Source organism: Plasmodium knowlesi, assembly GCF_000006355.2.
Source record: "Plasmodium knowlesi strain H genome assembly, chromosome: 11".
In the NCBI taxonomy this organism is placed as follows: Eukaryota; Apicomplexa; class Aconoidasida; order Haemosporida; family Plasmodiidae; genus Plasmodium; species Plasmodium knowlesi.
In genome coordinates this window covers 743,154-757,569 of record NC_011912.2, presented here as the reverse complement: position 1 = coordinate 757,569, position 14,416 = coordinate 743,154, and the positions used below count along the sequence as shown (strand labels likewise).

General features: G+C 35.3%; 2 protein-coding genes across 2 annotated transcripts; one reads left to right on the top strand and one right to left on the bottom strand.

Annotated features, from left to right (window-relative positions):
- Positions 1 to 836: 836 nt before the first annotated feature.
- Positions 837 to 3,288, top strand: PKNH_1116400 (SICAvar, type I (fragment); the record flags this gene model as incomplete). The annotated part of the gene is made up of 3 exons (XM_002261303.2): positions 837 to 1,532; positions 1,771 to 2,448; positions 2,845 to 3,288. Coding segments are annotated over 3 exons (1,818 nt in total), but the record flags the coding sequence as incomplete, so codon positions are not given.
- Positions 3,289 to 5,234: 1,946 nt separating this feature from the next.
- Positions 5,235 to 13,929, bottom strand: PKNH_1116300 (SICAvar, type I; the record flags this gene model as incomplete). Its single annotated transcript, XM_002261302.2, has 8 exons — positions 5,235 to 5,618; positions 5,906 to 6,568; positions 6,770 to 7,477; positions 8,040 to 8,702; positions 8,809 to 9,483; positions 9,703 to 10,590; positions 12,967 to 13,683; positions 13,849 to 13,929. The coding sequence occupies 8 exons, from the start codon at positions 13,927 to 13,929 to the stop codon at positions 5,235 to 5,237; spliced, it is 4,779 nt and encodes a 1,592-aa protein (XP_002261338.1).
- Between the last annotated feature and the right edge of the window lie 487 nt (positions 13,930 to 14,416).

Sequence of the window (14,416 nt, the reverse complement as noted above, 5' to 3'; positions counted from 1 at the left end):
CAACATACTAACATAACCAACATACTAACATAACCAACTTACTAACACAACCAACATACTAACACAACACAACCACAACATACAACCAACATACTAACACAGAACCAACTTACTAACACAACCAACATACTAACATAACCAACATACTGACATAACCAACATACTAACACAGAACCAACATACTGACACAACTAACATACTAACACAAACCAACATACTGACACAACTAACATACTTACATAACCAACCTACTAACATAACCAACCTACTAACATAACCAACATACTAACACAACACAACATACTAACACAACCAACATACTAACATAACCAACATACTAACATAACCAACATACTAACATAGCCAACATACTAACATAGCCAACATACTAACATAGCCAACATACTAACATAACCAACCTACTAACACAACACAACATACTAACACAACCAACGTACTAACACAACCAACAACACAATCACAACACAACCAACAAACAACCAACATACTAACAAAGAACCAACATACTGACACAACCAACATACTAACATAACACAACATACTAACACAACCGACACAACCAACATACTAACACAACCAACATACTAACATAACCAACATACTAACATACAACCAACATACTAACACAACCGACATACTAACACAAAGAGAAGAAAAAAAAAAAAAAAAAAGGAAAGGACATATATATACACATATATGTACATATGTATATGTATATATGTATATATATATGTATACACATATGTGTATACATATGTGTATACATATACATATATATTTTTTTTTTCTCTTTTCTTCTTTTGTTTTATATTTAGGATGAGATAAACAGTGTCGTTAATGAAGAATTAAAGGAACTTCTAGAAAAAATTACGAATCATGGGCATTGGAAACAGAAGGAATTTGACCAATACTGCAAGGAGAATATTGGTTCTTCGTGGTCAAACGACACCGGCGGAGAAAAAACTGCAAAGCAAAAAGCTTGTAAGCTTTTTGCTTTAGGTTTAAAACACATTTCTGATATTAAGAACAACAACAACCAAAAGGATGATCATGCTGTACCACTTAAACAAACTATGATGTGCGCAGCACTTAATCTTTATGCTGATCAATTAATTACAAAAGCAACAGATCAATGTCCTCTCGATGGAACTAAATTGGGACAGGCAATAAAATACGCTTTTGATAATAATAGTAATGCCACTAGGAGTGGAGCAAATTCATGCAAAACTGGTAGTGGTACTAATTCTTGTTTCTTTTGCGAAAGACATGAAAATTTTCCCGATTGCCGAATTGGCAGCAATCCCACTGACAAAGTAAAGGACAGAATGATCGACCTCCTCAACAACGAAGACGCAACCAACTCCGAACCCAAATCCAACACCCCTAACATGACCAAAACACTAAACAAAATAAATAAAATAGAATCATTCTGTACTCAAGTCCAATGTGCCATTAAACAATACGGAATGAGGAACAATAAAAAAAAAGGCCAGAATGGAACAGTGACTTGGGTAAAGGAACCAACATCCATAACAACTACATATATGTATATATATATATGTATGTATATGTATACATATATGTATATATGTGTATATGTGTATATATGTATATATGTATATATGTATATATGTATATATGTATATATGTATATATGTATGTATACACATATGTGTATACATATGTGTATACATACATATATATTTTTTTTTTTCTTACTTCTTTTTTTTTTCTTTGTTCTATGTTTAGGATGCCTTGAGCAATGAGATCGGAAAGGAATTAAATGAACTTCTAGAAGATATGAACGACTCCAAGAAGCAGTCGGACGCTGCCAAATATTGCAATGACAACAACCCCCCATGGTATAAACTTGGCCATAAAGAAAGGAAAACAAATAAAGCAGCTTGTTTGCATTTTGCTGCAGGACTGCAGCACGTTTATACCCATGGTATTGCCCAAAGGAAGGGCCATGTTAAGGGCCAGTTTAATGGCCCATCGCTTGAACAAACGATGGGTTGTTTATTTCTTAAGGAATATGCAAAACAATTAAAAGAAATGGCAAATAAGAAAAAACAAGGACATAGTTGGGTACATCCTCTTTGTGACATAGATAAGGGCATAACACATGCTTTTAGCAAAAGTGAAAAAATTATGGAAGAATCACCTCAATGCAAAGATACTAATGATCCTAATTCTTGTTTTGAATGCACATTAAAGGATGATTATATTAATTGCTCCATTGGCCAAGACAGTGTAAAGGACAAAGTGGAATCAATGTTCAAGGACGATTCCATGAAACAAGAACAAATGGAAAAAACATTAGAGAATACAGTCTGTCCCATCCTTCTTACGGATCTCCTTACCCCTTTTCTTCCTTTGGCTCCTGTCTCCATTGGCCTTTCTGCTATGGCTTATTACCTTTGGAAGGTAAGATAAAAAAAAATATATATATATATATTTTAATGGACAAATTTAATGGAAAAAAAAATTTTTTTAATGGTTAAAAGGAAAAATTTTTTTTTAATGGTTAAAGGAATAAAAAAAAAAATTTTTTTAATGGTTAAAAGGAAAAATTTTTTTTTAATGGTTAAAGGAATAAAAAAAAAAATTTTTTTAACGGTTAAAAGGAAAAGAAAATTTTTTAATGGTTAAAAAAAAAAAAAAAAAATTTTCATGGTTAAAAGGAAAAAAATAAAATTTTTTTTTAATGATTAAAAGAAAAAAAAATTTTTTTAATGGTTAAAATAAAATAAATGTGTAAAAAGAACATTTCACAATCTTCAGCAAAAATACTCCTTCCTTTTTTTTTTTTTTTTTTTGTAGTATTTTGGCCAACTGGGTAAAATAAGACGTTTCAGAAGAGCTCCTTTAAGAATTCCTGGTTCATCGGTACAGGAACAAGTCCTCGATCATGTGCAGCAGGAAGCCGGTCCACATGAATATCGATTGGTGAAGGAACGAAAACTTCGTTCTGCTCCAACCAGAACGAAGCGTTCTGGTCGCGTGAATCGTCGCACGATTATTGAAATTCATTTTGAAGTGTTGGACGAATGTCAAAAAGGGGACACCCAATTGAACCAGAAGGATTTTCTGGAACTTTTAGTTCGAGAGTTCATGGGAAGCGAATTTATGGAAGAAGAACAGGTTCCTAAGGAAGAGGTTCTTATGGAAGGTGTTCCTTTGGAACGAGTTCCCATGGAAAGTGTTCCAATGGAATGTGTTCCAATGGAACGTGTTCCAAATTTAGGTTCCGGGTTTATGGTTTAAGGTTCAGCGTTTAGGGTTCACAGTTTAGGGTTCACAGTTTAGGGTTCACAGTTTAGGGTTCAGGAGTTTAGTGTTCAGGGTTTAGGATTTAGGGTTCAGGTTTTAGGGTTTAGGATTTAGTCTTCAGGTTTTAGGGTTTAGGGTTCAGGGTTTAGTTTTTAGGGTTCATGGTTTAGGGTTGACGGTTTAGGGTTCACAGTTTAGGGTTCACAGTTTAGGGTTCACAGTTTAGGTTCACAGTTTAGGGTTCACAGTTTAGGGTTCACAGTTTAGGGTTCACAGTTTAGGGTTCACAGTTTAGGGTTCACAGTTTAGGGTTCACAGTTTAGGGTTCACAGTTTAGGGTTCACAGTTTAGGGTTCACAGTTTAGGGTTCACAGTTTAGGGTTCACAGTTTAGGGTTCACAGTTTAGGGTTCACAGTTTAGGGTTCACAGTTTAGGGTTCACAGTTTAGGGTTCACAGTTTAGGGTTCACAGTTTAGGGTTCAGGAGTTTAGTGTTCAGGGTTTAGGATTTAGGGTTCAGGATTTAGGGTTCAGGTTTTAGGGTTTAGGATTTAGTCTTCAGGTTTTAGGGTTTAGGGTTCAGGGTTTAGTGTTTAGGGTTCATGGTTTAGGGTTGACGGTTTAGGGTTTAGGATTTAGTCTTCAGGTTTTAGGGTTTAGGGTTCAGGGTTTAGTGTTTAGGGTTCATGGTTTAGGGTTGACGGTTTAGGGTTTAGGTTTTAAGGGTTTAGGGTTTTAGGTTTCGGGTTTCGGGTTTATGGTTTAAGGTTCCGGGTTTATGGGTTTAGGGTTTAGGGTTTATGGTTTAAGGTTCCAGGTTTAGGGTTTTGTTTTTAGGGATTACGTTTCAGGATTTAGGGTTTAAGTTTTTATGTTTCAGTATTTAGGGTTTAAGTTTTTATGGTTCAGGATTTAGGGTTTACGTTTTAGGGTTCAGGGTGAAGGTGAATGTATGATTAGGGTTTAGTGTTAAGGTGAAATTATAATCAGGTTTTAGGGTTAAGGTCAGAGTAGCATCAGGGTTTAGTGTTAAGGTAAAGTTAGGATTAGGGTTCAGGTTTAATGTTTGTAGAGTATAGGTTTAGGGGTTTATGTTTCACGGTTTAGTCTTCACATTTCAGGGTTTTAGGGTTCAGGGTTCAAGTTGTACCGAAGAAAATTTATTCATCCCATATGTGTAACGTTAAGAAGGTCGGAAAGGAAAAAATTCAACCCTTATATCATGCGAAATAAAAAAAATCTCCCATTTCAAAAAATTATATCATGAATTTTTCTTTTTTTTTTTTTTTTTTGTGTGTATGTAATTTTTTAGCATGAATCATCACACTTGTCTAATTTTTTTAGTAACATCTTATAATGATTATTGTATAGACATGGTCTTTATGATTATATGGAACCATTATATTTTTTTTTTACACGGAAAATATTATGAACACAGTGTACATTATTTTTTTTTTCCCCCATTATTTGGTTTTTTTCTTTTTTTTTTTTATACTTTTTTTTTTTTCAAGAACAAATAAAAAGAAAAAAAAAAAAAAATTATGTGTGTTCTTAAATAAAAAAGAAGAATGTTCTTAAGAAAAAAGAAGAATGTTTTTTTTTTTTTTTTTTTCTATAAACAAAAGGGTGTCCTTTCACCAAAAAAAAAAAAAAAGAAAAAATTTTTTGCAAACAAAATAAGAATAAAATTTGGAAGAAAGAATATATTTTTTTTTTTTTTTTTTTTTTTCTATAAACAAAAGGGTGTCCTTTCGCCAAAAAAAAAAAAAAATAAATAAATAAAGTTACAAACAAAATAAGGAATAAATGTGAAAGAAAAAATCTTCCTTTTTTTTTTTTTTCAAGAAAATATAAAAAGGAAAAAAAGGAAAAAAAAAAAAGGACAAAAGGTGTGAAAACAATATCCTTCATCTTAAACAATAAACCCTAAACACTGAATCTTAAACCATAAACCCGGAACCTAAATTTGGAACACGTTCCAAAGGAACCCCTTCCATAGGAACCTGTTCTTCTTCCATTAATTCGGATCCCATGAATTCTCGAACCAAAAGTTCCAGAAAATCCTTCTGGTTCCATTGTGTGTCCCCTTTTTGACATTCGTCCAACACTTCAAAATGAATTTCAATAATCGTGCGGCGATTCACGGGACCAGAACGTTTCGTTCTCGTTGGAGCAGAACGAGGTTTTCGTTCCTTCACCAATCGATATTCATGTGAACTATCTTGCTGCACATGATCCAGGACTTGTTCCTGTACTGATGGACCAGGAATTTCAGTAGGAGATCTTCGGAAACGCGGTCCTCCTTTACCAAGAGGACCAAAATACTACAAAAAAAAAAAAAAAAAAAAATGAGAGGATATTTTTGCTCAAGATTGTGAAATGTTCTTTTTACACATTTATTTTATTTTTTTTTAACCATTAAAATTTTTTTTTTTCCTTTTAATCATTAGAAAAATTTTTTTTTTCCTTTTAACCATTAAATTTTTTTTTTTTTAACCATTAAAATTTTTTTTTTCCTTTTAACCATTAATTTTGTCCATTAAAATTTTTTTTTTCCTTTTAACCATTAAAAAAATTTTTTTTTTTTTATTTTATTTTTTTTTTATCTTACCTTCCAAAGATAATAAGCCATAACAGAAAGACCAATGGAGACAGGAGCCAAAGGAAGAAAAGGGGTAAGAAAATCCATAGGAAGGATGGGACAAAGTGTATTCTCTAATGTTTTTTCCATTAGGTTTTTGTTCTGTTGGTCTTTGAACAGTGATTCCACATTGTCCTTTATTTTGTCTTGGCCAATTTTGCAATCATCATAATCTTTGTCAATTTTGCATTCAAAACAAGAATTGACATTATTTTTGCATGGAGGTGTGTCATTCATAATTTTTGCACTTTGTTCAAAAGCATGTTTTATGCCCTTATCTACGCTACAAAGAGGATGTACCTTATACTCTTTCTTATCTTCTGCCATTTTTTCCAATTGTTTTGCATATTCTTTAAGAAATAAACAACCCATCGTTTGTGCAAACGATGGGCCATTAACCGGGCCAACCTTGTGGCCGTTGGGACGGCCATTACCGTGGCCATAAATGTGCTTTAATCCTGAAGCAAAAAGCAAACAAGCTGCTTTATTTGTTTGGCTCTGTTTAGTGCCATATTTACCCCATTTGTCGTTGTTTTCGTTGCAGTATTGGTCAACTGCTTTCTGATTCGTCGCGTTGGTCATATGATTTAGAAGTTGCTTTAATGCAGCCCTAATGTCTGATTCCATTTCACTCTGATCATAAAAGAAGAAGAAAGTAAGAGAAAAATATATATATGTATACATATACATATATGCATACACGTATATACATATATACATATATACATATATATATACATATACATATACATATATACATATACATATATACATATACATATATGTATAAGTATATATGCTATTTCTATGTCCAAAGGGACACACACTCCTTACCCATGATAGCGTCGTTAGGGATTTCCCAACTTTCTTTTTACTTTTGTGGTATTGTTTCGCAGCGCATTGGAGTTTAGTACAGAAAGAAGAGGTCTTAATGTCAGTGATAGTAGATAATGTTTCCTTCACTTTGGGGGTGTTGTTTTCCTTGAGTAGTTCGTCCACTTGAATTTGGACATTGTCTTTGTCCTTGTTATCATTGCATTTTTGTCCATTTGGTGATGCTGATGTTCCAATGAGGTCTTCATCAACGAGGAGGTTGCAACCACTAAAGTCTTCTCTTTCGCAAACAAAACAATCTTTATTATTAGCACCACCAGAGGTCAAACACGAAATATTATTATTTTTTTGATTCCATGTTTTGAACATTTTTTTTATTGTATCCTCATCAATGGGACATTTATCTTGAGACATTTCTTTTATTTTAGTTGCGTACATGTTAAGAGCAATACAACCAACTGTTTGTTGGAGCAGTTGGTTGTCTTTACCATTAGGCTGAGTGGCAGTAGCACCATTTGGAATCTGTTTAATGTAGTTTAAACCAGCCGCGATGTGATTACATGCTTTTCTTTCGACACTATCAGCATTACCATCACCAAAACCTCGGCATGGACCATCAGTTTTGGTTGCATTGTTCTTTCCATTCTCCTCGATCTTGTTGAACATCTCATCCAGCGCGTCTTTAACAGTCGTATCCCAAAAGTCACACTGTAAAAAAAAAAAAAAGAAAAGGTTATATATATATGTAATTGGTTGTGTAGTATCCGGTTAGCGTAGTATCCGTTTGGTGTAGTATCCGGTTGGTGTAGTATCCGGTTGATATAGTATCCGGTTGGTGTAGTATCCTGTCCCTGTCTGCGAGGAGTTCTTCCTTTCCCTCCCTGAAGCAACTAAAGCTAACCCCGGAACCTGAATCCTGAATCCTGCAACCTTACTCCTACACCCCTACAACCTTATTCCAATACCCTAAAACATTATTCTTATACCCCTGAAACCTTATTCCAACAACCCTACAACCTTATTATAACACCCCTACAGTCTTATTATAGCACCCCCGCAACCTTATTATAACACCCCTACCACCTTATTCTAATACCCCTAAAACCTTAATCCTGTAACCTACAACATTCTTCCTATACCATAGAATCTTACTCCTGTACCCCTAAAACCTTTATTCCTAAACCCAGAATCTGAATTTTTTTTTTTTTTTTTTTTAAATATTCATTCCACTCCCACTAAGTGTTGTGGTGGTTATGGTAGTAATACTTACCCAAGTCTTGTTAGCAGTACTACTACCACTACTCCCTGCTTGGTTCTTGTTCTTTTGGTTTTGGAACCATCTGGGTACGGCACATTTGAGTTTGTCACATAAAGACTCGGTTTTGTTTACTTCTTCCATGATGGTAGTTAAGGTGGTTTTCATTTCGTTTTGAAATGGTGTTAATTTGTCCGTTACTTTCGCTTTTGGGGTGGTGCCAGTTGTGTTAATTTCGCAGTCGTCAATGGTGGCATCATTCCAATGGCAAGGGACACATTGTCCTTTGCCACCATTGCAATTAACATTATTACTTAAATCTTTACCACCAACCTCAAAAGCCTTCTTTATTCCAGCTTCTATTTCACATTTCGCGTCGTTTTTCATTTTCTTTGCATAAGCGTGAAGTAAGAAACAACCCATCGCTTGTTTCAACAATGGGTCCTTATCCAAGATTTTATCGTCCTTTTTTGGAGGCGTTGTGGGCTGTGAAAGTTCCTTTAGTTTTTTGAAGCCGACATGCAAATAATTGCATGCCTTCTTTTCAGGTTCAGTGGCAGGTCTACTCCCATCAACCTGCTCACATTCGGTGTTCCCGTTTGTGCCATTTTTGGTCATTTCCTCTGACAATTCTGTCCATAGTTTGCCAACTTCGCCACCTTTGGTCCAAAATGTGCTCTGTATAAGGTGGTGGTATAATATATATATATGCATATTCATATACATATACATGTATACATATGTATATATGCATGTACACATGTACAGTTGTTTCCCCCCTTACCGCAGTTTTACTCGGTTGTTTTCCGTTTGTGGAATTTAGGTAGGATGCTATACATTTCATATGGTCACATAATTTATTCATTTCATTTATTTTAGTTAGCATTTGTTTTATTTTGAAGTCGCCTTCATTGACGATGGTCTTTAACTTCCTTTCTATCTTCTCCCCTTGGCCAAGGGACTGGCCATTAGTAACATTTGTGTTTATTGTGCAATTTTCCCAATTTTTGTCATCTGCTTGCCATTGGCAAGGAACACAAGGTTCCTTGCCATTGGCATCACTGCAATAAGTTGGAGCTTTATCCTCTGGCTTCTTCCATAAATCAAATGCCTTCTGTATTCCATCATCAATAAGACAAGTTGCTTTTTCTTTCATTATTTTTGCATAAGCGTGAAGTAAGAAACAACCCATCGTTTGTCTAAACGATGGGTGTTTCGTAGATAAGTTACCACTGTTAGTCGTTCCTGATAACGAAGTATCCGGTTCGTATAATTGTTTGAAGCCGGCATGCAAATAATTGCATGCCGTCTTTTCGGAATGAGTTGCATCCCTTGGTTCAGTGCCACCATTACTATCTCCAATTTTACTACATCCACTTCCATTGTCATGTTCTTTCCCCTTCATGGCGTTGGATAGTTCTTTCCACAATTCCTTCACATCCTTGGTCCAAAATGTGTTCTGTATAAGGTGGTGGTATAATATATATATATATATATATATATATATATATATATATATATATATATATATATGCATATGCATATACATGTATACATCTATGTATATGTATACGCATACATACGTATGTACATATATATACATGTATGTGCATACATATATATACGTATACGTATAAGTGTATACATATATACATATATGTACACTTTTCTCCCTTACCGTAGCAGAGGTAGACGTCTTTCCTGCTGCTGCTTTATTCTCCCATAAATGTTTCATGCAATCTAGGCGATTGCATAAGTTGTTCTTTTCCTTCTGGATGCAATTTTCAGGAGTTGGTGGTGCTGGCTTCGCTGCTGCCGGAGTACCAACACCAGCAACACCACCTGGATCACTAGGAGTAGCAGCAGCAAGTGCTGCTGCAGCAGCTGCTACTTCTGCTTCTTGAACTAATTCTTCCACCTGATCGACATTCTTTACTACAAACAATTCTTTCAAAGCATCCTGATCCTCCGGTGGGATTGGAGGATCTGCCTTCGCTGGACTCTTGGCTTGTACCTTAGGTTTGCCCTGATTGCTAATACTCTCTAGTCTCTGGATACCTTGCTTTATATAAGAGCTCTTTGCACTTGGCCCCTTTTTCTCTGTGGCCCATTTTTCTAATTGGGGCCATATATAATTGCCCGCAATACGCATTCTGCCTAAATCTAATTCATTACATTTCCTATATTCTTCCTTCACTTTACTAAAACCATCCCATTTCTTAACAGCGTCTAAAACCGTTCTTGCAACTTTCCCCTTACTCGTGTGACCGCCCAACCACCTTACTAAAACTGCTCTCCCAAGTAGACATCGTAAATATGCATCTACTTCCTCCTGACCAGTAATACTCTGTACTTCTCCGAATCTATTATATGGCAATATCTTTACTCCATTTATATATGATCGTATTTTTACCATAACTTTGCATAACTCCTTGTCCGGAGTCGTGAAGTTCCGGTTCCTGTTTCCCACTATCCCACTACACATACTATTAATTTCTGTCGGGTCCTGGAATACATTTTTCATAATATCGTCGAATATTTCTTCTAGATGAGTCCATAATTTGTCCTATAAAATAAATAAACTCGTATAAATAGATGTATCATTATCATACCATCGGAACGCAAAAATTTTCTTTCCCTTCATTCTTTTTTACTTTCTTTTTATTTTTTCCCTTTCCTCCCTCCTTTTTTTACATTCTCTATTTTTCTTTTTTTTTTTTTTTTTTTTCCTTTTTGTCCGGTTTTCCCCACTATCCATTTCCCCTTCGCCCTGTGTGTCCCTTGTCCGGTTGATGTAGTTTCCAGTTCTCCTAGGGTCCGGATGGGGCGTAGCTTCAGCTTTTACCCTTCCCATCCGGTTCTTGTACAGTATCGGGTTTTCTCCTCGAAGAGTTTTTGTCTTTCAGAGAGAATGCCTGCGGCATTCATCTGGGGTTCTGTGTAGTATCGGGTTAGATTTGCCTGCGAGCAGTTTTTCCTTTCCCATCCCTAAAGCAGCTAAAGTTGACCCCTGAAACCATATTCCAACCCCCCTAAAACCTTAATTCCTAAACCCCTACAACTTCATTTCTATACCCTAAAACCTTATAACAACACCCCTACAATCTTCTTCCTAAACCCGGAATCTAAGTCCTAACACCCTGACAACTTCACCCTAAACCCGGAATCTAAGTTTTAAAACGCTGACAACTTTCTCCTAAACCTGGAATCTAAATCCTAACACCCTGACACCTTTGTCCTAAACCCGAAATCTAAGTTCTAACACCCTGATCCCTTCCTTCCGAAAACCGGAATCTAAGTTCTAACACCCTGACACCTTCCTCCTAAACCCGGAATCTAAGTTCTAACACCCTGACACCTTTGTCCTAAACCCGGAATCTAAGTTTTTACACCCTGACACCTTCCTCCTGAACCCGGAATCTGATTTCTGACACCCCCGCAACCTTATTCTAACACCCCTACAACCTTATTCTGACACCCCTACAACTTTATTCTAACACCCCTACAACCTTATTCTGACACCCCTACAACTTTATTCTAACACCCCTACAACGTTATTCCAAAATCACTACAACCTTATTCTAACACCCCTACAACCTTCTTCCTATACCCGGCAACCTTCATCCTACACCCTGGAACTTTATTCCAACACCCCTGAAACTTTACTCCTAAACCCGGAATCTGGCTTCTAGCACCCTCAAATCCTCCTCATCATACACTCCCCCCCCACCACATTTTTTTTTTTTCTTTTTTTTTTTTTTTTTCTCTTAAAATTTTTTTTTTTTATTCCTTCTTCGAGAGTTGCCCCTAATAGGTGTTATATCTTGTTCTCGTAAAAAAAATGTATGGGACATCCGCGGGCGAGCGCCCCCCTTCCCCGCGCGGACTATATTACGATTCCGCGAAAAATGTGTAGAAGAACGCTAAACATTCATATTTAGAACTTTATTAAAAAAAAAGAAAAAAAAAAAAAAAAGATTCTTTCTCCCATGTTTATTTCTCATTTTGTTTGCAACTTTTTTATTTTATTTTTTTTTTGGTGAATGGACACCTTTTTATTTTTAGAAAAAAAAAAAATTCTTCTTTTTTTAAGAACACACATTCTGTTTTTTTTTCTACTTTTTTATATTATTTTTTTTTTTTTAAAAAAAAAAAAGAAAACTTCCCCCTAAATCCTCAAAATACCAGGCCATATATTGTTGTTCTTATAACCTGAAACCTTAAACCCTAAAGAATGCGAAATCTTACACATACACCCCTGAAAATGCGAAATACTGCATACACCGTAAAATATTATAAATCCCGCAACCTAAAAATGCGAAATCTTACACATATACACCGTAAAATATTATAAATCCCGCAACCTAAAAATGCGAAATCCTACACATGTACACCGTAAAATATTATAAATCGTGCAACCTGAAAATACCAAATCCTACACATATACACCGTAAAAATATTATATCCCGCAAAACTAAATGCGAAATCTTACACATATACACCGTAAAATATTATAAATCTCGCAACCTAAAAATACGAAATCTTACACATATACACCGCAAAATATTATGAATCTCGCAACCTAAAAACACGAAATCTTACACATATACACCGTAAAATATTATATCCCGCAACCTAAATATGAAATCGTACACATATACACCGTAAAAATATTATAAATCCCGCAACCTAAAAATGCGAAATCTTACACATATACACCGTAAAAATATTATAAATCCCGCAACCTAAAAATGCGAAATCTTACACATCCTAAGTGCGGAATATTTTACACCTACGCAGTGATTCATGCACCTTTATTTTTTTCCCGCTTTTCTTTATTTTCTTTATTATCTTTTTTTTTTTTTTTTTTCCCTTATATCGATTTCTGTACTTTCTGTTTTCTTTTAATATTAATTTTTTCTCTTTTTTTTTTTATTATTACCTTAAAGTCAGTTGCCACTGATATTTTCTTGTCCGTGAACCATTGTATTAATGCATCGGCTAATGCATCGTATTGATGCTTTGCCGTGGGAGATGACACAGATGCGGTTGCTGAAAGTATTTCTTGCCTTATTTGATTTATGAGATTTTGTACTTTGGGGTCGAGTTGAGTGGATGCCTTCTGGCCTGGCTTAGTAATGTTACATTGTTCCTTAAATGACAATTTATACTGTTTTATGAAAACTGGTATACCAGTCTTCATTTTGTCAAAAATGTGATCTAAAACACGCTGACCACCCACAGACATTGTGTCCAAAATTCCATGTTGACAAGAACCGCAGTTGCCTGGGGAGCCCCAACTTGTGCACTGTTGTTCATTTACTTTATTAAAAATTGCTGTTAAACTTTCATTGACCCCACAATACATGTCACTGTATATATAAGACAATGCTCTCATAACCTGACATTGTATATACTCCTGCATTTTTTTATTGTGTGAAGGTAAGCTCGCATTCTGTGCTTTTGAGAGTTCTATTTTCATTAAATTTTGTAATAGAAAAGAACACCATATTTGTTCCTTTTCGTCTGTTATTTTTTTCCCGCCGAAGATAATTTCGCCGCATCCGGTTTCCCCAATTGATTTATCGTCCGGATCAACATTATTTATTTTCCTCATAAAGGCATCCACCATATCCTTCAGTTTCTGTAATAATACAGGCTGTAGAACAAAAAATTTAAAGACACATATACATATATACATACATCTATATATATATATACATATATGTGTACAGTTGGTTATGGTCACGGCCTTTCCTCCACCCCTACACACACACAATAATCCTACATAAAAAAAAAATATATCCTTTGTCCAAGTACTTACCGCATCCTTCGTCGGATCCTTCCCTTCTTTACTATACCATTCCTTCACCAGCTGCTGGAAATTATTACTTGATTGAGCCATTTTTTCTCTTCTACAATAATAGAAAATATGTAACACTCTACCCTTTCAAAAAAATAAGACGCAAAATATACAGACCTTTAGTTCTCTGTGTGAGTGCTCTTGTACAGATGTGCTATTTTTAATAAAAAAATATATAAAAAGGTTGGATAAATTTTGTTATGTACAAAATCGCCAGATGCCTGTTCACACCTACTCTCTTCGTAAACTTAAAGGGTATGCCTTATTCGATTTGGATGTCCGAGTTTTCCCTCTTTGTCGGATTTGTCACTAGTTTTTGGTTTTGCCAACTTAAAGGTTAGTGTTTCGTTTCCGGTTCCAACCATCCGGTTGTTGTGTCGTATCCGGTCCCCGTCTACGAGGATTTTTTCCTTCAACCTCCCCCCTTAAAGCAGCAAAAGCTAACCCCTGAAACATTACTCCTATACCCTAAAACCTTACTCCTAAACCCGGAATCTGACATCTAACACCCTACAACTTTACTTCTATA